Below are 27,690 nucleotides of genomic sequence, written 5' to 3'. Positions count from 1 at the left end.
CTGGCACTCGGGGGAGGTCCAGCCTCGCGGCAGGTAGGGACTGTGCGGGGTAGCTCAGATCCCGCTGGCTGGGGGAAGGACAGGCTTTGGGGCAGGAACAGGTTTGCCCCAGTGTGCAGTGAGGCAGAGTAGGGCCGGGGGTGTGCACGGAGCAGGGCTGGGCTCCAGACCAGAGGCGGGGAGGCGGGGGGCCCCCCCGGGTCGGCCCACCCCGCCGCACCATAAAAGCGGCTGCAGGCGGTGCCCGGCGGGAGGCAGGAGCTGCGGGAGCTACCGCCGCAGGCGCTACCGCCGCGTCCCCTGGCCATCACCGTGTCCCTCGCCACCGCCTGCCCCGCAGCGCTGCCGGTTCGCCACCGCCATCCCTTGTCAGGGTGAGTACCCGGGGTGGCCCCGGGAGGGGAGATCTAGGCAGCTGGAGGGGGGTCAACAATCCCACCGGTGCTCTGAATGAGGATGCAGGGGAAGACGTGAGGTGACGGGGACTGGGCTGTGTGCAGGATGGGGACGAATCCCTGGTGTTCGGTAAAGAATCCAGGTAGAGGAAAAAAGGGGGCTCTGTGGGGCCCCCACCCATGTCCCAAAGCATGGGGCAGACAGGAAGCAACAAGAGCACAGGGCAATGTTCGTGGGGCTGCCCATGGCTGTCGGTGCCTGGAAGGGCTGTGTCAGAACTGGGTGACCTGGTGCAGGGCTGGGGTACGCCTGTGAGTAAGGCAGGGACTAGCCCATGCATCTCCCACAGCATAAGGACCCGAACGTCACCACCGTGTTAAGAGGCCATGATATCCCTCCACCATTGCCCAGCTCCTGGGCACAGGGGGCTGCAGCTGCACCCTCACTCTGCGTTGGTCCCCAAGGGCTCATTGTTGCACTGTTCTCCAGGCATCCCACCCACAGAACCACGATGGTGATGCCAACTGGCGCAAGTCACGTCCTGCTGGTGCTGCTGCTGTGCTGGGTTGCCCCCAGCAGGCAGGAGCTGGCCCCGGTGCAGCTGCGGCTGGGGGGACCACGGGGACCAGCCGGAGAGGGCCGGCTGGAGGTGCTGTACCAGGGACGCTGGGGCACCGTGTGCGATGACGGCTTCGACTTCCACGCGGCCACCGTCGCCTGCCGACAGCTGGGTTACACCGCAGCCATCACCTGGACCCATAGTGCCACCTACGGCCAAGGGGAAGGTAGGGGGCAGGGGGTTCTGACGAGGGCAGTGTGCTTCCCGCTGGCTGTGGGCGCCTGCCCACGGGGCTGTGGGTGCAGACAGCTTGCGGGACACACTGGATGGGGCCTGTGATGCTGTGTCCCCAGGCCCCATCTGGCTTGACAACGTGCGGTGTGGGGGCAGCGAGGGCTCCCTGGCAGAGTGTGTCCACAATGGCTGGGGCATCAGTGACTGCCACCATGGCGAGGATGCTGGTGTGGTGTGCTCAGGACAGCGCCTGCCTGGCAACTCCTCCCAGGCTACCACCTCTGGTCACCTGGGAGAGGTGAGTGGGGGCCCGTGGCATTCCCCTGTGCTCAGCAGGGTACACCAGGACAACTGGAGCAGGTCCCTCTAACCCTTCTCCTGGCCCCTTTTCTGAACACCCTGCCCTTGATGCTGGAGCCCTGTGCTCACCCCATGCCCATTGTGCAGGTGTCGGGGCTCACCCTGGAGGAGGTGCGGCTCAAGCCCATTCTGGCACGGGCCAAGCTGAGCATGCCAGTGATGGAGGGTGCTGTGGAGGTGAAGCACAATGGGCGCTGGAGGCAGATGTGCGATGCCAACTGGACCAGGAACAACAGCCGTGTGGTCTGTGGGATGCTGGGCTTCCCCCGGGAGAAGCACATCAACACCAGCTTCTACCGGTAGGGATGCAGGAGACACGCACTGCACCTGGGCATGTGGGGCAGGTGCCTGGCTGGGGACACTGTGGGGACAAGAGACTGGAGGAGTGGTCAGAGAAGGGCTGCACAGATGGGTGGGTGTGTAAGGTGCCAGTATGGCCTTTGACAAGGGTCAGAGTTGGGCTCCGCAGCATCCAGAGGTCTGTGGGGATGGTCACCATCATGACTGGCAAAATGTGAGAGAAAGGAGAGGAAAGACAAGTGTCCCTTGGTCCCTCCCAGCCCGACTCAGCCTGGGGCTATAAATACAGCCCATAATGAGCCCCTACCGGTGCCAGGAGTCACACAGTCCCACTGGGACACATGGTACAGACAGGCTTGGCACAGTAATTGCCAGTGGGGAGAGAACATGACGTGCTGTGGGGTCTCCATCTCCTGCCGGGAAGGGCAGAAATGGGACGTGGAGTTCAGTCGTGCAGTGTCAGTGTGCTCCCTCACCTCCTGGCTTTGTATACCCACAGAAAGCTCTGGAACAGGAAGCTGAAGGACCCCAGCTCCAGGTAGGACTCAGCACTGGGCATGGTGGGCAGGGCACCTTGGGTGGGCACCCAGCATGAGCATTGGGTGGAGGAAAGTCTCTGGCACCCGAGCTGACCCTGGCCCTGCTCCTCTCCCTCGGCAGCCTGAAGACCCTCAGCCAGAAGAACAACTTCTGGGTACACAAGGTGCGGTGTCAGGGCTCAGAGCCCCACCTGGCCCGCTGCCCTATGCAGGTGGCCCCACCAGGCCCACACCAGCACGCCTGCCCCCACGGCATGCACGCCATTGTCAGCTGTCTCCCTGGCCCTGCCTTTCAGAAGGGCACAGGCAAGGGCAAGAACAAGACCACCCCAGGAAAGGTGAGCTCTTGCAGAGTTCCACACCCTCTCCCATGGATAGAGAGCCCCAGAGCTGAGCAGCACTCAGCCACCCCATTTGCACTTGAGGAGGGGGGTGGCTGCATCCTGGGGTGGCTCACTGGCTGCTCCCTATGCCCAGGTGCTCCCAGTGAGGCTGCGAGCAGGCACCCATGTTGGCGAGGGCCGGGTGGAGGTGCTACGCCACGGGCAGTGGGGCACTGTGTGTGACAAGCAGTGGGACCTGGCTGCAGCCAGCGTGGTGTGCCGGCAGCTGGGCTATGGGACAGCGAAGCAGGCCCTGGTGGGAGCCCGGATGGGACAAGGTGAGGCAGTGTTACAGCATGGACTTGGGAAACCTCTGGGCTTGGAGGGGTATGATGGGGAAATCAACTGGTTTAACGTGTCCTGCTGAAGAATCCTGGGATGTTCAGGCAGCTCCAGCCTGCCCTGGGATGAGGCTCCCCTGTCTGCTCCTGCCATGGGAAGCCCCATAGAGAATGCTCAGACCAGGGGAACGAAGATGAGGGTCCTGCTCCAGGATGGGCATGGAGCAGGGAGCACTGACCCTTCCTGTTCTTTAGGTCTGGGGCCCATCCATATGAGCAATGTACAGTGCACTGGCCATGAGCGCTCCCTGGGTGAGTGTCGCTTCCAGGATGCTGAGCAGAGTGGGTGTCGGCACGAGGCTGACGCTGCTGTCCGCTGCCACATGCCCCACATGGACTTCAAGAGCCAGGTGAGCCCTTGCCTCCTTCCCAGAGCCTGTTGAACCCCAGGCCATTGCACAGTCCCTGCTCCCCAAGCTCTGTGCCCAGTGTGGATGCTCAGAGCAGCCCTGGGGTGACCCTGGGGATAGGGGGACACAGAGCAGCACCCTGATGAGGTTCTGCAGGATGATCTGGTGGCAAAAGTGGTCTTATAGGGAGGAAAGGAGGAAGAGGAAGGTGAGGGAGATGTTCAGCTGGATGTGTGGGGCTGCTTGTCCCATAGCAGCGCTGGGTGGGAGAGCTGAGGTTCTGCGCCACATCCCAGCTCAGCCCCTCTCTGCCAACAGGTGCGGCTGGCCGGGGGCCGCAACCCCGAGGAAGGCGTGGTGGAGGTGCTGGTGCCAGTGCAGGGGCGGCTGCAATGGGGTGCAGTGTGCGGTGCACAGTGGGGCCTGAACGAGGCCATGGTGGTCTGCAGGCAGCTGGGGCTGGGCTTTGCCAGCCATGCCCTCCAGGTGAGTGGGGTACCAGCCTGGGGCAGGGACTGCAGGGGTCCTGCAGGGTGGATAGCGTGGGCATGGCTTGGCCAGGGGCTCTGGGATGGGACGGTGGGGGGACAAATCCTGGTGGCAGTGTTAGGGCAGGAGAAGAGGCAGGGGAGGCAGGTGGGTGCTGGCAGGGGCTGCAAGGACTGGTGCAAGCACTGTGCTCCTCCCCTGTTCAGGAGACGTGGTACTGGGCGGGCAGCCCCGATGCCAGCCGGGTTGTGATGAGCGGGGTGCGCTGTGCCGGCACTGAGCTGGCCCTCCAGCAGTGCCAGCGCCATGGCCCTGTCCACTGCCCCAGCGGCGGGGGACGCTTCTCAGCAGGGGTCACCTGCACTGCCCGTGAGTAGCAGGAGCCCATGGGGTACTGCTGGGAGGGGGGACCCCCCTTCTCCTGTAGGAGAGTAGGGGGTGCTATGCGTGGGGATCACCTTCTCAATCCCTGCTGATCCTCTCCATGCCAGATGCCCCAGACCTGGTGATGAATGCCCAGCTGGTGCAGGAGACAGCCTACCTGGAGGACCGGCCCCTGGGGCTGCTGTACTGTGCCCATGAGGAGCGCTGTCTCTCCCGCTCTGCTGACAACATGCAGTGGCCCTATGGCCACCGCCGCCTCCTTCGCTTCTCCTCCCAGATCCACAACCTGGGAAGAGCCGATTTCCGGCCCAGGATGGGGCGACACGCCTGGACTTGGCACCAGTGCCACCGGTGAGTGGTCCATAGACAGGGGATGGCAGGGAGCTGCCCCCTCCTGGGGCCAGGCAGGGCATGGTGGCACCCGTCCCCAAGAGGCTGTCCCACCCGGGGTAATTAACAGCGTCTGAGGCAGCACTGTCATTACGGCTTTATTTGGCTTCAGGGTTGTAATTTGCTGGGTCCCTGGGTGCTGCCCTGCCGGAAGTTGTGCCGGGGTTGCCTGGGCCAGCCACGTGCTCCCTGGCCAGGCACCAGTCCTGTGCTCAGCCCTTGTCCCCACAGACACTTCCACAGCATCGAGGTCTTCACCCACTATGATCTGCTGACACTGAACGGCTCCAAGGTGGCCGAGGGGCACAAGGCCAGCTTTTGCCTGGAAGACACCAACTGCCCCGAAGGTAGGTGCTGGCTGCAGAGCTGACAGTGGCCCCCCATTCTGCTCCACAAAGGGGCTCTGTGCCTCCCTCACTCCCCCTCCTTCCTGCAGGTCTGCAGCGACGCTTTGCCTGTGCCAACTTTGGGGAGCAGGGGGTGAGTGTGGGGTGCTGGGACACCTACCGCCATGACATCGACTGCCAGTGGATTGACATCACTGATGTGCCACCAGGCAGCTACACCTTCCAGGTAAGGGGATGGAGGGGTGGGGGACACCAAGCTACTACACCTCAGGGCTGGGGTTCCCCTCCATGAGCACCACGGCATCCCTCACCCTGCACATCGGGGTGCTGTTCTGCACCCTGCTGTGCATGCCACAGCCCTGCCTGGCCAGGGCATAGCAGAGGTGCCCCCAGCCCTGCCCCTTGCCCTCCCCAGGTGGTCGTGAACCCCAAGCATGAGGTGGCTGAGTCAGACTTCTCCAACAACGTGATGCGGTGCCAGTGCAAGTATGATGGGCAGCGAGTCTGGATGCACGGCTGCCACACAAGTAAGGAGGGAGCATTGGGGGTATGGCGGGCAGCGTGGGGGAAGTGATGGGGCTGGGGGTGCCACAGGTTTCTTGTGCCCCTGCACGCCCACCCACCCCTAACATTGCTCTCCCCAGGTGATGCTTATGGTGCCGATGTGGTGAGCGATCTGGAGAGACGGGAGCGCCTGGCCAACAACCTCGTGTGACCGCTTGGCACGGGCATGGTCCCAGCAGCGCCACCGGACAGTCCGACTCCCGTGCCCCAGCCCCTGTGCCCTGGCAGCACCGGACTGAGCTCAGGGACTTGCAGACTTTTGTATTTATTGATGCTGCTGCAGAGGATGGAGATGAGCGCCAGGGCCGGTGGGGAGCGCCTGGGGGTGCCGAGTCCCGTGCTGCCAGCAGGACTTGCAAGAGAGGCCCAAGTACCGCAGCAGCCCTCACCTCCACAGCCCCAGGGCCCCCCAGGACAACTACCTCAGCCTGCCCAGCCCCCCATTCTCCAGCAGACTCAGGACAGTCCCCGGCCACCCATGCACCAGTCCTGTCTTCAATAAAGATTCCATGAGATCGGAGCAGGGCGCTGTGCTGTGGGAGAGGGGGTACTCCCTTATCAATCCCACCATCACCTCCTTCCCCTGCGCTCTTTCCCACTACGATCACAAAGGCAGTCCCCAGCTGGGAACAACTTGGTCTAGGCAATGTCTCCCCAGCTGGGCAGTGTCCCCCCTGTGCCACCCAGGGCCACCAGCTCCCGGCTGTCTGCATGCGGCTGGCATCAAGGAGCTCTGGCTTGCCGTCAGTGGTCCCCGTGGGCCAGGGGACCCTGGCCCTGAACTGGCTAACCCTGTGCATGCAAAAAGACAGTGCTCTGTGGCAGCATGGGCTGGCAGCCAGCCCACCAGCCACTGTGTCTGCAGCTGACATGCTGGGCTTTCCCAGGCTGTCCTGGCAGCTTCCCAGACATAGGAGCAGTGGTAGGGCCACTCTGTCCCTCAAAGTCCTTGCTCCTCAGCACAGGGTGAGGACACAGGGTACACCGTGCCCTTGCTCTCTGTTTCTTACCTCCCATGGTTTCTATCCTTTTTCTTACAACAGGAAATAAAAGGGAATGTCACCAACACACTCTGTACTGTCTGTTCCCCAGATTGCCAGCCATGGGGCAGTGCCACCCCTCTCCTTGCACACCTCTGTCCATTCCTGCCTCACTGGCAGGCACCAGCCCAGGGCAGGGGGCTGTCAGCACCCACGCTGGCCCAGGACAAGTCAGGCTGCACCCACGTGATGGTTCCTGCACGTGGAGCTGCTGCTGGGAACGGCGATGGTGCACTGGGGGGGCCCGAGGCCAGAGACCGTGGCAAGGCACGTGCTGGTGGAGGCTCACTCGGCCAGGCTCGGGGTTTGAGGGATGCCGGATGGTGGGGAAGATGTTTTCCACATGAGAGCAGCTTTGCGCCCTGAAATTTCCACTGGCCAAGCCACGAGCATCCGGGAACGGCAGCCGAGACGGCTCCCAGCTGGCAGCGCTGCCGGATGGTGCAGGGGCAGGCAGCCACCACCACGGGGTCATGACCAGCTCCACTGCTGCCGAGCTGGGGGACAGCCAGGGGACACAGGGCAGCCACATGAGCTCTTCAGCGACCAAAACCATGCAAACTGCTGGCAGTGGTGGCAGAAAAGCATCATCCGCATCCTCGCCTCCTGTGAAAGGCTCCAAAACCTCAGAATCTGCAGAGCTACAGGGTGGGAGCACTGGTACACACAGGGCTGTTTTTCAGGTGCTGAGGGATGATGCAAAGCAGAGGAGGCAAAGGCAGGTCCCAGCCGCCAGCCTCCGCCCGGGGGCAGGGCAGGAAGCCCCCAGCCCGCCACGGCCGGCAGCGTGGCCACATCACAGCCCCGTGTGGGGCCGGGAACACGGCCCTGCCCATGCTCTGACAAGGGCCCTGCTGTTCAGGGCTGCAGCTGCTCCGCGGAAGTAAACAGGGTCCCTGCCAGCACATTCCTGCCTGCCGTCCTGCCCGATCCCTCCTGCCTGCACATCCCCCACAACCGCTGGGGACACCCAGCACCTGGGAGGGGTGGACATCCCCACAGCGGTGCAGACCATGCGCAGCTGTCCCCGGCACGCACACCGTCCTCCGAAGGGAGGTGGAAGGGAACGGGGAGCCACCACCCAGGCAAGCAAATAAAATAAATGGCATTTATTAGCAAAATAGAGGACAGAAACTCTCACTCACAAGGCCCTGCCAGGTGGCCAGGGCCGCCCCGCACAGGCCCCTATGCTCTCTGCTGAGCTCTGTGCATCCTGCTGTTGCTCCTGCTGTGGCTGGTAGCCTTGGGGGTTCTGCCCTGGGCAGGGTGGGCAGAGCTGTCTGACAGCAACAGCATCCCCACAGCACCAACCAGCCCACATGCTGCTCAGCCCTTTCGGTGAAGCAGCCCAGTGCTTTTGGACGCAGTGCAGAATCTGTCCCAGCTCTGAGACGCAGAGTGCTCTGCCCGCCCACAGAGAGGAATGTGGGCTGAAAGTGCAGCCTCCTGGCTCAGTCCCGGCCCTCCCAGGCATCCTCCCGCTGCTTGTTCTCCAGGCGCTTCCTCTCTGCAGAGACAAGAGGGTCAATGCCACATCCCTATCATCCCACCTCCCTGTGGAGGTGGCTGGGGTCCACCCTGGTGCAGCCCCCTCCCACCCACCCTGTGAGAAGGAGTATGCATGAAGAAAGCCCTGCCATACTGCAGCCCCTCCAGGCATCCAAAACTCACCCTGAGCTTCTTGCAGCTTCCTCCGCTCAGCGTCTCGCTGGGCTGGTGTCTGGTTGCTCCGTACCCCGAGGGCACCAATCACCAGCCGCCTGGCCAGGACAGCTGATGTTTCAGGGCGCTCCTTGGCCGGCTGCAGGTATTCTGTGAAGATGGGGGACATCAGTGGGGCATTCTGGGAGGGACAGGGCAGCAGGCACAGCTGTGGAGCCGTGCTGGCTGCCCCACCCCTCCCCAATTATGAGGATGATATTGCAGCACAGTCACGAAGGCACAAGCTGGCACAGGGCAGCACCACTCACCAGCATATGCCCTGGCTTTGGCTTTAGAGGCACGGGTGCCCTGGGAGAGTGGGCGCGTCTTCACCATCAGGTGCTTGGTGCTGAGGGCATCGCGTGCTGCAGGAAGAGAGCAGCATGTCCACGTGCAGGGCCAGCCCCATGCCCAGGATCTGGCTGCAGGAGAGGGATGCCTCCTCTCTGCCCATCCCCAGCTGAACCAGGAGCAGTACCTGTTATGGGGCTGGAGAAGATGCCCAGGGCGTGCGTATCATCCACCCACTTAATATCAAAGCCTTTTTTCCTGCCAAAGAAAGGGAAGCTCAGCAAGGCATCGGCACCTGATGGGCAGCCGTCTGGAGCAGAGCCCAGGCAGGGAACCCCAGCACTGGGGACAGAGTGCTGGCAGACTCACTGATAGCTGCAGAAGACACGCATCAGGTCCTCAGTGCGGAAATCCGAGGGGAAATCGTAGATCTCGATGACGTGGGGCAGCTCATCATCGCTGATGTCTGGCGCAGCAGGTTCAGCCCCATAGTAGTTGAAGCAGGGTGACTGCTGGCTCTCCTGGTGCTTCACATCCCCTGAGAGCTGCAGCAGCAGGACAGGCACAGCACTGAGCAACCCATGCCCACCTGCCCCACAGCAGTTCCCAATCCATAGCAAGTGCTCCCCAGAAACTTGCTCAGACCCCAGCCCAGCATCGCAGATGGATTCATGGCATTGAGAATTAGGAGTTATCAGCCAGGGTTCTCACACCATGCACTTGCTTTTCCCATTACCAGCAGCCCTTCATTTGCCACACTCTGCATCCCCATCATGGACGTGGTGGGAATGGCAGGGGTGGAACAGCATGTACACCTCTGAGCACACCACTCCTTCCACAGTGATGTGATGACCTGAAATACATTTGGGGAAGAACAAGGAGCAGGACAGTAACGTCAGAAGGAAATGATGTCTCTCTGCCACATGGAAGCACCAGGCTCAGCGCGCCCTGACTGCAGCACATGCACCAAAGCAGCCCATCAGCACCCCAGATGCCAAGATGAAAAAGACTGAGGAGCACTGAGGAGCAAGTTCTGCTGGTTAACCACCTGCGCACCTAAAAATTTATGCTTTGTTTCTCATTTGAATTTGTCTGACTTCACTTTCCAGCCGGCAGTTCTTGTTCTGCCTCTGCTGGATTAAAGAACCCTCAGTCCCTGGTCCCCTCCCTGTCACAGCACTTACTAATGTTAATCAAGTCCCTTCTCAATCTTCTTCTTGATAAAATGGGTTGTGCACCTTTAATACCTCACAGCGGGGCACTTTCTCCAGCCCTAAGAGATGATGGCTGTAGAGATTTTCTACCTTGCACATTTTTCAACCTTTATTTCAAAACACAGGCAGCAGCCTCCCACTGCCACAACACAGGGGTGCAGCCAGCCCCTATTTCCCTCTGTCTCACAGCATTGCCAGGGCCAGCTGGTCACCCCGCACCACCTTCTGCCCAGTGGGCCACCCTGCATCACTTGCTGAACCCTTGCTTTCCAAACCACGCCGTGCCAGTGGCCAAGGGGACTCACTGCCCTGCTTCAGCTGAGACACCAGGGCAGGTGCAGTCCAAAACCACTGACAGCTGCCCTGTTCCCCCTGGAGCGTGGGGCTGGCACGATGCCAGGAAATGGGTACATAACTCAGGCGGGTTCCCACCCTGATCCCCTAAGCGATCATAGCAGAGCACACCACGGCTGCAAGGTTAGAGTCCATAAATCCCAGCTAGCTCAGTCGATAAAAAGTGCTCATTCCGACAATTTTATGGGGAAGATGGATTCACGGCAGGTGAGGGGGTGCTGCCATAGCGGCTGGATGCCAGCGGAGGGTAGAGCTGAGTTATGGAGCTCACGGGACAGGCCAGCACTACCAGCAGAGCCGCCTGCCCTGCCATCACCCCCGTGCAGGGCGGCACACTCAGGCACCCTGTGCCTGCTCGGGGGAGGCAAGGGAGTCATTCCCAGGCAGGATAAAGCCCTGCGGTGCTGCTTGAGGGAGCAGAACACTCAGGTAGTGCCAGGCACTGGGAAGATGATTAGAGAGCAGGAGCACAGAGTGCTGGAGCAGTCCTTGACCTTCACAAATCACCAACTGTGGCGGGGCAGGAAGGACAGGAGCCGTCTGGCAGCAGGGCTCAGCCACACAGCAGGCACGGCTCAACAGGTTCCCCGGCATTGCCAGCCCCAGCACGCAGCGTGCCAGCAGCTCCCCAGCCACGGGGCAGGGCAGGGATGGGAGCCATGGTAGAGTCCCCAGCCCTGGCAGGCATCCTGGGGACGGTTCGCTGATGGATGGATAGACAGATGACTGGGAAAATGAAGCCTGTCCATCACATCTCACTGCTCTCTAAAGACACACTCCTGCCAGAGCAGGTCAGAGGGGTCCGTGGCTGCTCACTTATACCACAGCCCTGGGCACGCACGCACCGCAGACCCGGCCGTGCCGCACCGCCTGATGGAGAGTCCACAGAGCCTGCAAGGAAATGGTCGCAGTGCTTAATTACTCTGTGTTCAAACTGATTTCTACTCTGAATTTGTCTGGTTTCAGCTTCCAGCCAATGGTGCTCACTGTGGTGTTTTTTTCCTGCTAGATTGAAGAGCTGTCCACTATCAGAAATCTCTCCTCCACAGAACGTCATAAATCTTGCTCTCTGCCAGCTATCTGCATTGCATAAGGATTTGGATACGGGGAAGACGTTACTAATTTTCTTGGTTTTTTTGTTAATTAACAACAGCTCCATCTTCCCGAGAGCCTGCACCCTCCCCAAGCAGCTACCTCCACCTGCCAAGAGTTCAGAGGGCTCAGGAAGCACGAGGCTCCACACGGGAATCTGCAGGGGACAAAGATGGCAACTTTTGATAAATCCCTATTTCTTTTTCACCCATTTTGGGAAGCTTTTTCAGGGTTTGAGCTCCCTGAAGAGCTCAAACTTGTCTCAGAGCTTGTGCATGGGGGAGCCAATACGGATACTCCTTGGAGTGAGAGCCTGTACTGCACAGCACAACCTTGCCCACAGCACCCTATGGCTGCACCATAACAGGGATCCTCCCTGACCTTCCTCCCCCGAGGACAAAGCCATGCCCATGGCAGCAGCCCACAGAAAGCCAATGCCACCTGCACCAGCTGCCTCAGAGCAGCAGTGCTGTCCTCCTAGCACCAGCACTCACCACAACCTCCCATCTGGAATGGCTGAAGGGAGCACAGCCAGGCAAGGATGGGGATACCCAACGCCCTTCCACATCCCCCCAAACGCGAGCCCTGTGTGTCCCACCCACCGTCTCAGCACCATGCCAGGCTCCGAGAGGACACATCAGCGCAAGCATGGCCTTGCAGACAAGGCGGGATCCACGTCCCCCAGTAAGTGTGCTCTTGAGTCAATCTCATCCCTTCACTGACACTGTTAGGAAGGCACCACCCACCACTTCACACCCTGATTCCAGCGGGGGTAGACAGACGCTGGATGTAACCATATTAACACTGTTTGTTTCTTCAGGTACATTAATGTCATTTGGAAAATTACCAGTTTGACACTACTGATTTAAAATGCAATAAGGGATATCCAGCCTTGCTGCAGGAGCTGAGCTTTCCTCGTGAACAGCAGCAGAACGATGAGGGCCCTGGCACTAAGCAGCCAACTGTAGTAAATTCAGCAGCATGTGTGCAGGAGGGAATGGCAATGAGCCACAGCTGATTAAGAAGCCATAGTTTCGAGGAAACATCCTGCTGCTGTTTCAATGGGAGCCCATACATCTCAGCCCATTTCTTTATCACCAGCCCTGGTTTCACGAGGGTGCAGTTGCAGTTTACGGCACTTCAGCAGTTTTACTGGGTGCACTTTATGTACTACAGAGAGACGATCACCCCAGCCTTCACCAGCAACGCGGGATAGGATGGGACAGACGGGGAAAGGTGGAGATCCCAGGTGTTTTGGCACCACAGGGGAAGGCTGGCTCACAGCCAGCTAGGCTGACTATGCCCTGGGTGCAGCCCGCCCACCCCATGCACTCACCCCAGAGAACACAGGAAAAGACAACCCCCACATCCCAGTGGGCACCAGTCCCCATCCCTGCAAATCCCCACAAACACTGGCTTGCAGGAAGTACCTCCTCCAGCAGGCGTGGGTCCAGGCAGTCCCCATCATCGTTGAACAGCACATCCCAGCTCTCCTCGGCACCCGGGCTGGTCTGGCTCAGGGTTTCAGCACTGGCACTGCTCTGTCCTTCCTTTGGAGAGCTGCTGTGGAGACCTTTCTCTTCCTTCTCAGCCTCCTGGTGCTTCTGCAGCGAGCCCATATCCTCATCTGGCCTTGCCAGCTCCTTGGCCCAGGATGCAGGCGAGATCCCCTCCATGCCATGGCACAGCAGCTCTAGGGGCAGTGGGGGCTCACAGCTTTCCAGAAGTGCTCCGTCCCACGGGCTGCTCTCAGCCCCAGCACTGCCATCTCTGCAGGCAGAGGCAGAAGTGCTGCCCGCTTTCTCTACAGCAGACACCAGGTCACCCTCCCCACCGGGATCCCCAGCACCAGCAGTGCTCTCCTCCATCATAGGCAGGAGCTGGGATGGGCTGCCCATGCCCTGTCGTGGAGTGCTGCCCCCTGGGAGTACTGGCACACTGCCCACGCTACCCCCCAACAACACAGGTTCACAGCTGGCTCCTGGTGCACACAAGGTGCTCTCCCCAGGAAGCTCAGCCCTTCCTCCCCACGTCTCCTCTTCCTTCAGTAACCCAGTGGCACAACCCTTGCTCTGCTCTGCCAGGAGAGACCTGTCTTCCTCCCTCTCCTCCTCCCAGGCTTTCAGACCCACCAACCGGGGCACCCTGTCATGGTTGCCCACCCCTTCTGACTCCAGGACAGCCTCTCCCAGGCTTTGGGAGAGGTTCCCAGCTGGATCTGGGGTGCTGTCCCCCAAGTGTTCCAACACGTCACTCAGACCTGTCTGACAAACCAGTGCTGGGCTAGCAGCAGGTGTTGGGCTAGTGGGGTCATCCCCAGGCTCGGGGGTAGCCTTCACAGCCCCAGTCTGGGCACTCGGTGGGGATGGAGGGTCAGGCTCAGTCCTTATCATCCTGTGGCCGTGGCTGAGCTCTCCGGGTCCTTCATGAGATGCTTTATCCTGCCTGTCCCAGGGCTGAGCAACAGCTGGATCTGGGCATGGCTCACACACGCTGGGTGATGCCTCCAGGCTTTCCAGTGCAATGGGGCAGCTGCCTCCCATCCTATGGCTGTGCCTGGCAGAGGCTGTCTGCAGCTCCTTTGGGCCGGAATCCACCTTGTTCTCCCTCCTTGCTGCTCTGCCTGCCTGCGTTCTGGCACGGGGGCTTGGCCTCTGCCCCTCGCCGCTGCCCCAGCCAGCATCCTGCACCAGGCAGTGGTTCTCGGGCTCCCGGCGGTGCCCCACCCGTGCATCGCCTGCCGCCTTTGCCTCTCTCTCGCGCCGCGCTTTGGGCACGTAGAGGGCCATGTCAGGCTTCCTGCGGCGCGTCCGGCTGCCCTCCGCCTCCTGCTGCATGGTGCCACCGCTACCTGCAAGGAGAGCACAGCGTCACTGTCCCGCCCACAGCCCAACAGCCCCAGAGCCAAGTGCACAGTGGGCAGCCCCCGCCCAGGTCACTGAGTCGGCGTCCCAGCACCCATCCCTGCTCCCTCAGCAGCTGGCACAGTGATGGATTGTGGAGCCCCAACGCTGCCCCGCAGTAGCGTATCTGCAGACGGGGTTTGGGGCCCGGAGCACCCCACAGCCCTACAGCCTTTGGTGGGGCATATCCAGCTCGGGGGAAGCAGGGAAATCCCAACAGAATCACTGAGGCACCAGACCCATTCCAGCAACTGCTACCTGGGACCCTCCACCCCAAGGGAGCAGGGTCTGCAGCTGAAGTAGAACACCAACACCACGCACTACTCAGGCATCAAAAGCCACAGAGAAGCCTGAGGCAGCCACAGAACAACAGAAAGCAAACCCCAGCGCAGGGATACCCTGGCGCGGGACCATGGCATACTGCAGCCCCGCTCACCTGCTGCCCCATCCAGACAGAGATTTATTTTTCATCATCTTTGGCAGAAGCAGGCATGCCGCAAGCGGCCAGGCCCCCCTGCCCCTATAAATATGCATCAGACAGGGTTTATGGAGACGGATGGTGCAGGGGGCTACACTGTGGTTGAGGGGAAGGCAGAGCAGGGCTGGGCTGGGGCCCCATGATTAATCACTGCCCACTCCGTTTAGGGGGATTCATCACAGGCCGCTGTCAGGTAAATCACTGGAAAAACACCTCTTCAGTAATTAATGTGAAGTGACGGATGGACAGCCCCTGGGCCCATTAATCTGGACCATCAGCGCCGACCAAGATTATGAATGTCAGGATGCATAAACTGCCGGCAGATCAATAGGGCCAGGAACCCATCCAAGGCTCTCATTTCCGAGGCACCTCCGGTACATTAGCCTCCCCTCCACACAGCCCCTGACCGAGGCGCGAATGCTCCCCGTGGCCCCTCACCAACAGCCAGCAGCGGTGCCGGGAAGGCGAGGGGAGGCCAACCACTGGCTGCAAAGTGGCTGGGGCTGCCCATGCCACGTGGCATCATCCCCTCTTCGTGATGGATGGACAGGCCGTTGCCTTGGCATGATGGATGAGTCTCTCGTGGCTCTCTGGAAACCACTGGAAAAGCCCAGCAGGGCAGCACCCCCAGCATGACCGCGGCGCCTGTGCCTGCACCTCATGCTGCAAAGGTGGGCAGGAACACAACACGCAGGCACGGGCACTGTGGTGATGCTGAGCACCATCCCAGGGCTGCCCCAATCATTTTTCTGTCTCCACAGCTCTTGTCATTTTTTTCCCCCTCTTTGATACACTAATTTTACTGGCAGAACGATCCCCTTTATCTTTATCGACCACAAGAAAGGAATGTATCCTACAAACCTTCCAAGGACTGGATTAGTAATTTTTCAACACTGAGGCATTATACATTTTCTCACCAAGTGGCAGCCCAAGTGCCAGAGGGGAGGGGGCACTGGAAGCCCCCCTGGCACCACCATTTCCAACCACAGAGGGCTTCCAACTGCACTGAAACATGTTCTGCTAAAGGACTTTTCCCAGCCAAGCCCAGAGTCCCAGCCCATGGCTCATCACTGAATGTCTTGTGGGGGTCAGTGATCTCCCCAGGCTCTGCTTTCTGAGAATTTCCAGCATGGCGAGCAACCAGAAGCAGCATTGTTCCATGCACATCCCATGTCACCTCCAAGAGCCTTTGCGCACAGGATTTATGGGCTCCTCAAAAGCTTGCCATTCACCTTGCCTCACCCTCCAAAGCAGATGGTGCAGCATTAGCTGGACGGCTGGTGCTGGGAGCATCCTCTCCCTGCACAGCTTTGCCCTCTGCCTGCCACACACTGCTGGGGAAGAGCTCCTTCCTGCAGCCTAGGAAGAAGCACAGCAAGGTGGCAGATGACCCACACTGGCAGCGATGCTGCAGGACTTTGTTTTTTCCCCACAGGGCAGCACAGCTCCTGCCCCCAGGCTATTACACACTTCATCGATGCCACAGCCACGGGTCAGCACCGACTGATTTCATGCTCCGGGAGGCAGAGCAATGGCCCTGGCTTTGGGTCTCATTCACACTACGCTAGGCAGGGCAATCCTGCCACTTCCAGAGTCTGGGACCAAGCTTGCCCCACAAAGACAGGCAGCGATGGGCAGTGCATCCCCAGAAAGGCCCATGCTGCCCCAGATGCTGTCCTGTTTTATGGAGCTGCCTGGCAAAACAACTCAGCACTGTGGCACCAAGCAGGGAAAGGCCATGGCACCATGGTAAAAGCGGTGATGGGATCACTGCCCAGCTGTCTGGCATGTAAAGCCCACCAGCCCAGCACAACATAGCCTGGCATGGCCAGAAGGATACTGGATCATCAGCCAGAGCTCCCTGAAGACACAGGCTCCCCCTGCACTGTTCCCAGGAACATGCTGCTCATGGGGAGCTTGTGCTCATGGTATGTGTTTGTGAAGTCGCAGCGAGCTGCCCCGTCATGTGCCAGCCTGTGTTTCTCCTCTAGTGAACATCTGCAGCACACATGGGCAGCGTTTTCTCCCTGATTTCTCTCCCTGTCCTGTCCAGGGAAGGACCCCACAAACAAGAGCAAGCCAGCCACAGTCCTGCTCAGGGAACCTGGGAACAGACAGGGATGCTGGGCTGTGGTGCTCATGTGGAACATGCCAGTTCCTGGAGAAGTCTCAGTGCCATGCAGCACCCTCTCAGCAGGCTGCTGCATTTCCTGGCAGGGAGCTGTATTTTTAGCCTTCGAGGTTTCTAATTCCACTCAATCCATATTCCCATCGATAGAGTAGATAACCTTAAAGCCTCAAAAGTGAACAGGGATGGCAATACTGGGGGACCAGGAGCCTTGGGGGACCTCACGCAGCCTTGGCATGCAGCTCGCACACCACAATGTCACTCTTTACAGCCTGCAGCAGATTGGGCTCTTTGAAGGGGAAAAAATTAACCACAATAACAAGATTAATAAAAAGGCAGGTACAAGGAGATTCTAAACAGCTCCACTGGGGAACCTGCCACTCGAAGGACTCATCTCATGCCAGGCACGTGCCATGGCACACTTACCAGCTGCACAACACCAGCCCCTGGCAGCCCAGGCAAGGATTGTCAGAGGTTTTGGCTACCCTGCACCTCTCCTGCTCTCAGCAGAGCTCCAGCCCAGGCCACCTGGCTCAACAGCAGGCGGCAGGGCCAGGGAAGGACCTGGATACCTGGTGGAGACAGACAGAGCAAAGGCAAGAACACAGAGCCACTGGTAGGAGGCAAAGCAAAGCATTCAAGGCGCAAAGAGCTGCATTCCATCCAACTTCTGCCTGCAGCCCCGAGGGCTTTAAGACGTCCCTGTGCCTTGCTGCCAGGAGAAAGACGCTCTCCAGTAGACACAGCAAACGCTGGCTATGTGAGGGGCTGGCAAAAGCATCAAAGGCACTGAGAGAGATTTCAATCGTGCCTTTCACTTGCAATACTCTTAGGAGACACCTGGAATAGATGCTCTTAGGAGATACCTGGAACAAGAGAAGGGGAACATTCCAGACAAGAAAATGATTTGTAAGTCAATAGTGTCCCCTCACAGCTGCAGGGGGGCAGGGGGGGAGGGAAGGGACAACAAACCAGCATAAGGAGTTAACAGCCAGAATGCTAAGGGGAATACAAAGGACTTCACAAATATATCCAGGCAGAATCAGCACAAAAGTGAAAAGGTCTATTAATAAACAAGGAGGGAGAGAAAATTAATGATGGCTCAAAAATAAAGATGACTCAAAACGGAAAAATCACTGTTTTTAAACAGAAAAATGCAAATGAGGCAAAGGCCTTGAAAAAACAGCTGCAGGGAAAGCAAAAACAGCATGTCCACACAGACACAGTCACCTGGCCAGCCTGGCCAGTGCGGAGACGAACCTATTAACCCGCTGACACACAGTGCCGAGAAGAAACCAGAACCCCAGTGATGGGTAGAGCAAACAAGGCACTGATTTTCTGTGCAAGAAAGGACAACAAAACCAGAGCTGAGAACAGGATAAACCCTGTTCCTATCCCTAGCACAGAACAAAACTGGCAGGTAAAGGAGCCTGCACACCCAACACAATCAATGGTGGGTGGACATTGGCTTGCCCAGAGGAGTTATTTCAGAAGAATCACTGGGTAAAGCTTTTTGATAAGGCAAGCAAGAGCCAACTCAGCTGAACTTCAGGGTCTCATTTTACACCATCTCTCCAACTTTTACTTGAATAGTGAATTGTCATTAAATTTGCAGATGATACTGAGCAGCGAGCTGTTGCAAACACCATCCAGAGTAGAGACACCATTCAAAGGATCCAAGAAATGTAAGCAGGAAACAAAGCAAGACCCAGCCTGGGAAAATGAAGGTAAAATAACCCAAAGTAGCTACTCATGGAGCAACAGCAGCCTGAACAGCAAGGCCCAGAGCCCTACAACGCACTTATACCAAAAAGCAAGTGACTGGAGTGACCACCCCAAAATGTGCAAGAGGCAGATCTGGTCACCAGCATCATGCCATGGGCCACTCTAGGGCTGTGACAGCCCCACAGCAGGCAGCACACAGAACCTCGCAGGTGGTGTGAACAGACGAGGATGCCAGGGGCCCGCAGGCAGGCACGAAAAAGAGTGCCCAGCACCTGTGAGCACCAGGTGCCACGGCACGGCAGACTGGCGCACCGAGCACCCAGGGACCCGTGAAACTCCCCGGCACTCAAGGGCTGACACATCGTCCTGCGACTCTGTACAGTGGGGGGAATTATGGGGTCTGCAACGTGCCATGTTATCCCGGGGGTTGCCTGCCAGCGGACTGGGGGAGGTGGGCCTTCAGGTGGGGATCAGGACTGGGACAGGGCGTGGGGAGCAGGGCTGGGGAACAGGGATGGGACAGGGGGTAAGGATCAGGGCTGGGACACCAGGGAGGGGGAGAGCGGGGCAGCACCGGGAGCGAGCAGGGTGCGCAGCCCGGGCCGCCGTGCCCCGGTACCGAGCGCCCCGCCGTGCCGGGCCGTGCCGGGCCGCGCCGCCCGCCAGGCCCCGCCGTTACCAGTGGCCGCGCCGGGTCCCCCGTCGCTCCGCGCCGCCGCTTCCGCCGCGCCGAGCCCGCCCCGCCGTGGGGAGCGCCGGGACCTGTAGTGCGGCCCCGGCATCCGCCCCGCCCCGCCCCGGCCGCCGCTCCTCCCCCGCGGCCGCGGGCACACGGGCCGGGGCCGCCACGGCGCGCCGTCCCTCTCCGGCACCGCCCGGCAGCCGCAGGCGATGGTGGCGGACAGAGGGAGAGCGACCCTCGTTCCCGCCCGCGGGTGGCCCCGCGTGGGGCTGCCGTAGGTCTCCCGTTACCCTTCAGTGTCACACGCCGGGCGGGAGCCGTGGTGCTCGCTGTGACGGGGCGGGCAGACATGGGGACACCGGGCTACAAAGGCTTTGGGCAAGCTGGTACGGCCGCCCTAATTAGTTTGGCTGATGGGCAGCGGGTCTCTGCCCGCTCCCCGCCCCAGGACCTGCTTCCGATGCGATTTCCAACCTGCTGTCTCCCAGCCAGCTCCATGGTGTGGTACCGGAGAAAAGGTGACCCGGGGAAGAAGAATGTCCCATGGCGTGCACGCTGCTTGCCCGTGCAGGGACCGGGGCAGCCGACAGCCAGAGCGGCTTCTGCAGCTCCCCCTAGACTCTGAAGCTGCCGAGGGACAGGGGACCGGTCACGGGCCGCCCTGGCAAGGTGCCACTGAGGCGTCGCATGGGGCATCCGTGAATGGGCCTGTGCCAAGCATCTTACCCCTTTTTAGGCGCAGTTTCGAGGCTGGGACCGCTGATGCCTGAGGTCTGGGATACCCCGAAGTACTCAGACCTTCCTGGCTGCCCAGTGTGGGTCGCAGAACAGCCCCAGGGGCTCAGACTAGGATAGGTACACTCATCCCAACTCAGACAGGTGCCCCTGTGCAGGACAAGGAAAGCTCACACCAGGCAGGGCCACGCGGCATCCCTTGGGGAGCAACCCCTATGCCAGCCTCATGTGGCACTCAGGGGACCATGTTCCCTCTCACAGGTAATCGATGGCAGCAGATCCTGATCGCTTTCATTATTATTATTTTCTTATGCATGTGCGCACAGGAGATTTATCGCCAGCTATGGAGGCAAAATCAATTATTCATGTTATAAATTAGAAAATGATTTATGTTTGTGGGAGGCCAAGCAGTGTGGAGCCCCTGGCCACGTGGGAGCTGGGTTTGTCTGGGAATGGCACCAGACAGCCCCTGCCAGCACTTACCCGGTTTCTCCATCCCTTCTGTTCCCTGGGTGCCCTACCCTGGGATGCCCCCATCCTGTCACAGCCCCAGGGTGACCCAAGGATGGTGATTGGCAGGCAGCATCCAGCCTCTCCCACTCTGTAAATCCAGGTGTTGTGGACAGAGCCCGAAGAAGGCTGGGAACTGCCGTGGCCTGGTCACCCTGGCCAGTGCAACAGAATGATGCTCCACAGCAGTTTCCATGACAGCAGTAACACAGTCCAAGTGCTGCAAGGTGTGGGCTGCAGAAGGACCCCCTTCTTTTTGTCCACTAGAAACATGATCTCATGTCCTCTCCAGCCTCAGCCACTGTGTCTGTGCTGCTCCTTCCCTCAAAGGTCACGGTGGTACCCTCCAGACTGCCACCCGTGGGAACAGAGACCCATTACACCGCTAACACCCCCATTCTCCCCAGGAAAGGGAAGATGGGTCAGGGCATCCCACCTGAACCAGTCCCTCAGGTCAGGTACCCCAGAATGGTACTGTAGGGTGTGGTTTGACCATGGCTCAGCTTCTTCTGGGCTGGAGTGTCCTGGGGTGTCCTGGGACTCTTCCTAGGCATGGAGATCCCACGCTCTAAAGGCTGACTCTAGTTCTGCACAGAGCAGGGTGGCACTGAGCTCCCACTGCTCCCAGTTTTGGGACAGGGGGTCAACTGTTGCTGCCTGGTCTGCCCCCAGTGCAGCCATGCCCCAGGCACTCAGCTCAGTGCTGGTGGGAGCTGCAGTATCTCATGGCTCTGCATTAGTGGTCCCAGTACCTCGGTCCAAAATCCCCCTGCCCATGTCGTGTACCCCGTGGGAGCGCATGCCGGGAGCCAGCCAGCCGCTCTCTGCTGATAGCTGGGATTGTTCTTGCTTCTGAAGAGTGTTGATCTAAAGCTACCATGTCTGTGCCTCCCGGGGGACAGCAGAGCAAGCTGGGAGTTGCTGCCTGGCTCTCCTTGTCTGTTCATCTGCAGCTGCATCAGCTGGGGCCATGGGGAGGCACAGGCTGAAAGGAGCAGTGTGGGAGAGAAAGGAGCTGTTGGCAGTCCCAGATCTGTCACTGATCTCGAGTGAGCTGTGCATCCAGTCCCTGTTTGCACAGCATCCTGCACTGGCTTGAGCCCTCGCCCTTGGGATGGGAAGGAAGGAGTGCATGGGGTGACCTCAGCTCTCCCTCACCAGCCTTTTCTCTGTGAGCCCTGGAGCCTCCTCACAGCCACCAGAGAGCCTGTCAACTCCTATGACTCCCAGGGCTCTCACGGAGCTGAGAACTTGCTGGTTCAACATACTCATGGGGGTGTCAGAGGGGACAGGGGTTTTGGCTGCTCCTCCCTGGCTCCTTGCCAGGGTTTGAGCAGGAGGAACATGGATGACCAGGCATGGTCCAGGGACGGGGAACCACCTTGTCCACAACCAAGGCTGTTGCACCCAGCAGACTGTCAGACTCCAGCCAGTCCTGGGGGCCCTCTGGGACCGCACATGGGTGCAGAGGGTTCCCTGGCTGCTCTGCTCTGGTCCTAAAAGACCCAGACAACCCAAGAAGTTCAGAGGACTGCCACCTGGAACCCCACCAAGCTGTGGACAAACAGGAAATGAATGAATCACATTCTGGGGCTGAGCATTGCCTCAAGCACCTGGTCCCAGAGAGCACAGGGCCGGCCCGTGCTTGTGTGAGCATCCCACTGATTTATTGCTGCGGAGCAAATGCTTACAGAGTGCTTTTGGCAGAGAAAAGCTCTAGGGAACTGCAAGGGGTGTGCAGGAACAACAGGGGAATTGCCTGTCAGCTCCATTGTGCCAGAGGCACCCAGAGTGCTCACAGTCCTGGGTCTCTCTCCTGTGCCTGGCCAGGGAACACACTCAGCCTGTGGGGAGGGGACTGCAGAGAGCTTGGGGCTGGGGTGGATTAGATCTGCTTTGCATTATTGCACCAAACACCTGGGGACTCGGCGGCTCGTGACAGTGCTGTATAATGCAGGGAAGCAGGCGGTGGTGCGGGCAGACACCGGTGCTGCCGGCGGCTGGCGGGCAGGGAAGCGGTACGGCCCTAGGAGTGCGGGCTGGCTGTGGAGGGGGGAGCCAGGTTCTCTTGCTCCTTGTTCTCCTGCACATCGACAATGAATAGGCACAGAAGGCAGTGCTTGTGCTGCAGGAGTCAATACCGCTCCGGGAGCGGCCTGGGTGCTCCTCCCTGCGCTCCCGCGGGAGCCATCCCCCAGTGTCTCTCCCACAGCTATCACTGTAGGCTCCTTCCCGCTGTTGCCTTGCTTCCAGCACTCTGAGCAGGACTGTGCAGCGGCAGGGAGAGACAGCCCCGGGGCTGGGGAGCTTGCTAACCTGGATAGCCTGGCTCCTTTTGGAGATTGGGGGAATATGAAGGAGAAACCTCTTGTGAGGGATCCAGCTTTTATGTCGACTCGAATTGGCTCCTTTTGGCACTGTCACAGCCTGCTCCGTCATGGCCCGTTCTGCCACAGTCCCTAGAAGGTATCAGGGTGCCGTGGCTGACTCTAGTAGGCACAGATGCTGCCAGCAGGTGATTTCTGCCCAGCAGACTGTGTTCAGAGATGTTGCAACCTGAAGCAACTCCCAATCTCACCCAGCGCTGGCTGTGGCAGTGCTGCTGCATCCAGTGCCAGCCCAGCCCCATGGGAAGGAACTCCACTGCTTTTGATAAACTTTAATTGATTCATCAATGGGATCCACTTGGAGCTGATAAATCTTTCAGGAGCCCTGGCAGAGGAGGCTGAGCTGTGCAGGCTGGGCATTCCCCTGCCTCCTTGCAGCTGCATGGCTTCTCTGAAGCAGCTGGCTGCCCCAAGTGTGTCCTGCCAGCCCCATGTGTCCTGCCAGCCCCAGCTGGCTGCCAGCAGCACCCCAGGTTCCCCTGCAGCCTGTTTGCTCTTTCCCAGACAGGGATGCTGCCTGGGAGGGCTGTAGCACAGTCCGATGCCTCCACCCTGCTGAGCTTGGCCAGGGAGCCCCATCCCAGTGCTGCTGGGGAGGGACATCATTGCCCTTGGCTGGGAAGAGCTGATGGTTCCTGGCTCCATTGCAGCACCAGCCAGGTCCTTCCTCTGTCCTCCTGTCACCTCTCCTGGCATTGGACAGGGCAGTCCCCGGGCTGGGCACTGGTGTTGGTACATCTCCATACCAGACATGGCTCTGGGATCCCAGGGGGACAAGTCCAGCTCGTCCCATAGGGCCACGTCCTGCAGGGGGGTAGTGGAATGCTCTCACTCCCCCACCCTGTGTCCCAGCAGGTAAGAGAGAAAGCAGGGACAGGGACTGCGAGGCAGGAGGTAAGCACAGGCGGATCCGGTTACAGGCAGCACGGGGCAGAGAGATAGGCAGAGAACAGCAATGCAGCAAAAAGGGCTTTTAGTGATAATAAATAATTAACATTTCTAATGATGTCCCGGCGACAGGAAGAGTCCAAGCGAGGACCCGGGGGCACTGTGCACGGTGACAGGAGAGGCTGGGGACCGCGCAGGGTCCAGGGAGGCTGTGCAAAGACAGGGGCTAGGCTGTGAGAGAGCTGCAGGGCTGGGGGTCCCAGGGCAGGCGCTGAGCACCCCCGGAGCCCCCCTGGGTGAGCAGTGTCTGGAGTTCAGCATTCACACCCTGCTGCTGCCAAGGGTGCAGGAAACCTGTGAGAAAGAGGACTGGAAGACTAGATTAAACAAATTTTGGGGTCAATCTGACCTCTGCGATGGTAATGCCTTCCCAGGGTTCACCTGAGAGGGACTCCTGCTGGCAGGAGAAGAGAACTGGGGAAGGGCGCTGGGAGGCAAAAGCTCAAGGGAGCCGCTGGGAGGAGTGACAGTCGCCAGGTCACTGCCAGCCGCGGCACGAAGGGACCCCCACGCTGAGAGGTGTCCAGGGGACACGGGAGCAGTGTGGTGGTCTGGGGTGCAGGACCAGAGAGAGAGGAGGTCTGTGGGCAAGACAGGAAATCAGACACTGCGGGACAATGACAGGGAGGGGACAGCAGGGAGAAGAGTGATGAAGCGAGCAGCCATCTGAGCGTGGGCGTCCATCACTGTGAGCCACAGCACAATGGGCATGCAGAATGGGAGAGGCAAAAGCGATCCTTGGAGGAACCAGGAAGGCATTTCTGCCAGGACTGGGCACTTGCTTACATCCCTGCATGGGCTTCAGGGGACCTGCCTGTGCTGGAATCAGCCTGGAAGAGGCTCAGAGGTGTCATGGAGCTGCCAAGGGAGGCAGAGCCCGGGAGACCCGTGAAGGGAGGACAGCGACTCATGCCCAGCACAGCGCAGGCTGTGGGGAAACGGAGTGCTCACTATAAATACATCAGCAGGGTGAACGCCAGAGAGGAGGAGAGCTATTTCAGCTAAAAGACAACATTAGCACAGGAACAACTGGGGATAAATTATCCATGAATACATTTACGGTGGAAATTAGACCCTCGGAGCAGGGATGTCCCAGCACAGCCCCTCCAGAGAAAAAAGCAGTGCCAGGCAAGAGCCAGGCTCGGCTTGGCAGCTGAGGGATCCCGCAGTGTGTTGTGGTGGCAGCATGTGCCCTCTGCTTGTGTCAAAAAGCAGCAGGGGTACCTGATGGGGGGTATGCATGTGTGAGTGCAGGTGTGTGTGTGCATGGTCTGCATGCACATCTGGGTGGCACGCTGAGTGCTCACACGAGCAGATGGGGTGGCTGCACACAGACTGTTGTGTATGTGTGTGTAGGTGCTTGTGAGTGTGCTGGCAGTGTGCGTGTGTGTGTGCTGTGCACCCGCCAGGCTGTGCACCAGTGTCTGGCCCTCATAATGCTCTAGAAAGGAGAATGACGGCTCCAGTGAAGTATCCTGGAGGTTACTGCCTTCAGTCAGCATTCCTGTGCTCACCTGCACCCTGTTTGTATTGCACCAGCTGGAATTTGCTGGAGAGGACATTTGCTGGATGGGTGCTCTATGAATCCAGCTGATCCTGGGTGGATTCCTGTCGTGCTCCCAGAGCGGTACTGTCCCTGCAAGAGCCATGGGGGTCATCTGGCACTGCCACCACACAGGCTTGCTCTGCTTGGGAGTACCAGTTAACAGCCCTGTGCCACCCCTCTGCCCATTGCAATGCAAGCAAGGGGCAGACTTCTCCCCAGCATCCTGCTGCCTTCTCCCCAGAGAGAGGCTAGGGTGGCAGATGAGCCACCAGGCAGAGGGTCACCAAGCGTCAGGGCTGCTAGCTTTCAGAGGGTCCCCATTCCCTGGGAGCTGGGTTGGCATGGATGGGGCCCCAGGAGCAAAGACCAGAGCAAACTGGGACATCTTAGTCCTGGGGATGGGAAAGGGCAGTCCCAGATGTGCAAAGAGGTGGCTGGTGCTCATGCTGCCCCCAGCTCAGCAGAAGAGCCTCCCCCGCCTTCGTGCAGCCCTCAGTGGAGCGCAGCATCTCCCTTCCCCCCGCAGCGTGTCTGGCTGCTGCTCGCTCTAATTTCCTGTGCATTGTCCCCATCACCGCGCCACCATTCCCTGCACATCCCACCCCCTCCGTGCACCACACTGCCAGGCTCCCTATGCCCCAACGCCTGCGCCCTACCTCACTGCCCTGCAAATATCCCTGCGAATGTTCTCATGCATCCCAGCTCATCTCACTGATGCTCTGTGCTTCCCTCTGTAGCTCCTTGCACAGAGCTGTGTCCCACCCCAAGGTGTTTGCCCCACTATGTCCCCCACGCAGCTGCAAGTAGAGGGGTGGGATGGAGACATCTAGGCCAGCACAGAGCCCAGGGACTGATGCAAGGCTGTGCCTTACGGCCATGGCAGTTGTTGTGCCAAGGTGCCTGCTGGCTGCTGTTCTCCCCCCAAAAAATATCCTAGCCAGCAAGGTGGCAGCATCCATGAGAAGGGTGCTGAGAAGCTCCAGCAGCAGGTATTGGGGAACACCTTGCAGTCCCATGAGTGGAAAATCACCCCACTGGGTGCTGGTGGCAGTGGCTGGGGGCTGCAGCGTGCAAGGCCCTCTCGGCACGTGTGTCCTGCTGGCACACAGCACGTGTGTGCTCACGGGGAGCCGTGGGGTGAGCACACCCCTGTGGACACGGTGCGTGCACCTGCGGAGCCGTGCGTGCATGTACAGCCCTGCATGCCCAGCTGTGCCCATCATGCAAACACCGATGCACACGCACGGCTCTACGGCTGCACGTGCACGCTGTGCTGGCAGGCCGGCAGCCCTGCCTGCGTGTGCATGTGCTCAGGGCCAGAGCCAAGCCCCACTGTGCTGTGCTGGCACGCTGGGTATAGAGCCCCAGGGAGCCAGTGTGCCCAGTGCCATTCACAGTCTTGGCATGCTCGAGCTGGCTTCCTGCCGGCACGTGTGTGTTCTGTACCTGCCAGTCGCGGGGAGGGCATTGGGAGCCGGCTTGCAGTTTGTACAAATAATTATCCAGGTGGTTACCAAACCTGGGATGAGCAAGCAGCTCGGCAGCACGGGTGCTCACCCTGAGTGCACACGCACTCGTGCAAGGTTGCAGCCAGGCACTGGGGCTGTGGACACCGGAAGGCAGAGCACACCCACAGCGCTGGGGTGTGCAGGGGCACACGAGTGCAGCATTGCGCATGTGTGGCAGTCACACTGACATCCCAGTCTGGTGGGTTTGCTTGGCATCGTGGCTTACCATGGCAAATGCAGAGAGCAGGTGTGGTTCCTGCCCCATGGCAGTGCCCCATAGAAGGTTCCCTGTGCCTGGATACCAACATCCTGGCTGTGAGAACCCTGCAGCAGGCAGCCACGCAGCAAGCCTGGTGCTCAGCCAGGCACCTCTCAAGAGGGAGTCATCAGAAATGAAATAAAGGGATATTTGATGGCCGTATGGAAGCACCTTTGTGGGAAACAATCAGTGTGACTGGAGAGCTCTGAAATCCAGCAGGGAGAGAAGGACCAGGAGCAACAGGCAGAAGCTGTAGCCAGACATGTTCAATGAGAAATAAGGGCTTTAGCAGAGGAGGTGATTAGCCACTTGAAGCAGCCCAAATGGCATGAGTTTCTGTAGTTCCTGCTGTCTTCCAGCATGTCTCTCCTGCTGTCTCTCACAGTGGCCTCAGCCCCAGACTCCATGCTGGGGCATCTGTGAACGTGCTACACTGGGGTGACCTGGTAGCCTTGTGCCCTGTCAGTGCTATCCCAGTCCTTGCCACAGCCGCTTTGTGCTTCCAGAGTCACACTGAGAGCTCTGTGCCCAACCCTTCAGGAGAACATGTTGG

The 27,690-nt window shown here is 59.6% G+C and overlaps 2 protein-coding genes across 5 annotated transcripts; one reads left to right on the top strand and one right to left on the bottom strand.

Moving 5' to 3' along the window:
- Positions 1 to 269: 269 nt before the first annotated feature.
- On the top strand, positions 270 to 6,156 carry LOXL4 (lysyl oxidase like 4). 2 transcript variants are annotated; one of them, XM_032117047.1, is made up of 15 exons: positions 270 to 374; positions 886 to 1,181; positions 1,309 to 1,487; positions 1,637 to 1,848; positions 2,349 to 2,387; positions 2,510 to 2,726; positions 2,866 to 3,049; positions 3,308 to 3,462; positions 3,781 to 3,948; positions 4,158 to 4,320; positions 4,443 to 4,686; positions 4,957 to 5,072; positions 5,162 to 5,298; positions 5,488 to 5,599; positions 5,717 to 6,156. In XM_032117047.1, exons 2-15 carry the CDS (start codon positions 908 to 910, stop codon positions 5,785 to 5,787), a joined length of 2,271 nt encoding a protein of 756 aa, XP_031972938.1. In that variant the 5' UTR covers positions 270 to 374; positions 886 to 907; the 3' UTR covers positions 5,788 to 6,156. The 2 variants fall into 2 exon arrangements, with proteins under 2 accessions (XP_031972938.1, XP_031972937.1); XM_032117046.1 differs by having other exon boundaries at positions 270 to 1,181.
- Positions 6,157 to 7,770: 1,614 nt separating this feature from the next.
- Positions 7,771 to 19,283, bottom strand: R3HCC1L (R3H domain and coiled-coil containing 1 like). Of its 3 annotated transcripts, none has more exons than XM_032116756.1 (7): positions 19,242 to 19,283; positions 12,759 to 14,179; positions 9,038 to 9,213; positions 8,856 to 8,926; positions 8,647 to 8,742; positions 8,348 to 8,488; positions 7,771 to 8,183 (listed from the first exon to the last, which is right to left on the bottom strand). In XM_032116756.1, the coding sequence occupies exons 2-7, from the start codon at positions 14,163 to 14,165 to the stop codon at positions 8,128 to 8,130; spliced, it is 1,947 nt and encodes a 648-aa protein (XP_031972647.1). In that variant the 5' UTR covers positions 14,166 to 14,179; positions 19,242 to 19,283; the 3' UTR covers positions 7,771 to 8,127. The 3 variants fall into 3 exon arrangements, with proteins under 3 accessions (XP_031972647.1, XP_031972648.1, XP_031972649.1); XM_032116757.1 differs by lacking the exon at positions 19,242 to 19,283 and adding an exon at positions 17,264 to 19,188; XM_032116758.1 differs by lacking the exons at positions 7,771 to 8,183; positions 8,348 to 8,488; positions 8,647 to 8,742; positions 8,856 to 8,926; positions 9,038 to 9,213 and adding an exon at positions 9,273 to 11,485.
- Positions 19,284 to 27,690: the final 8,407 nt, after the last annotated feature.

The sequence above is a fragment of the Corvus moneduloides genome, chromosome 8 (assembly GCF_009650955.1).
Source record: "Corvus moneduloides isolate bCorMon1 chromosome 8, bCorMon1.pri, whole genome shotgun sequence".
NCBI lineage: Eukaryota > Metazoa > Chordata > Aves > Passeriformes > Corvidae > Corvus > Corvus moneduloides.
The sequence above is the reverse complement of the archived record's forward strand: the minus strand, read 5'-3'. Positions and strand labels throughout refer to the sequence as shown.

Coding starts and splice junctions, on each gene's coding strand:
- LOXL4 (XM_032117046.1), top strand. CDS start 731: ATGCATCTCCCACAGCATAAGGACCCGAACGTCACCACCGTGTTAAGA. Junction 4,687..4,956: donor ACTTGGCACCAGTGCCACCG/GTGAGTGGTCCA, acceptor TTGTCCCCACAG/ACACTTCCACAGCATCGAGG. Junction 5,073..5,161: donor AGACACCAACTGCCCCGAAG/GTAGGTGCTGGC, acceptor TCCTTCCTGCAG/GTCTGCAGCGACGCTTTGCC.
- R3HCC1L (XM_032116756.1), bottom strand. CDS start 14,165: ATGCAGCAGGAGGCGGAGGGCAGCCGGACGCGCCGCAGGAAGCCTGAC. Junction 8,927..9,037: donor CGTGTCTTCTGCAGCTATCA/GTGAGTCTGCCA, acceptor TTTCTTTGGCAG/GAAAAAAGGCTTTGATATTA. Junction 8,489..8,646: donor CAAAGCCAGGGCATATGCTG/GTGAGTGGTGCT, acceptor CCATCTTCACAG/AATACCTGCAGCCGGCCAAG.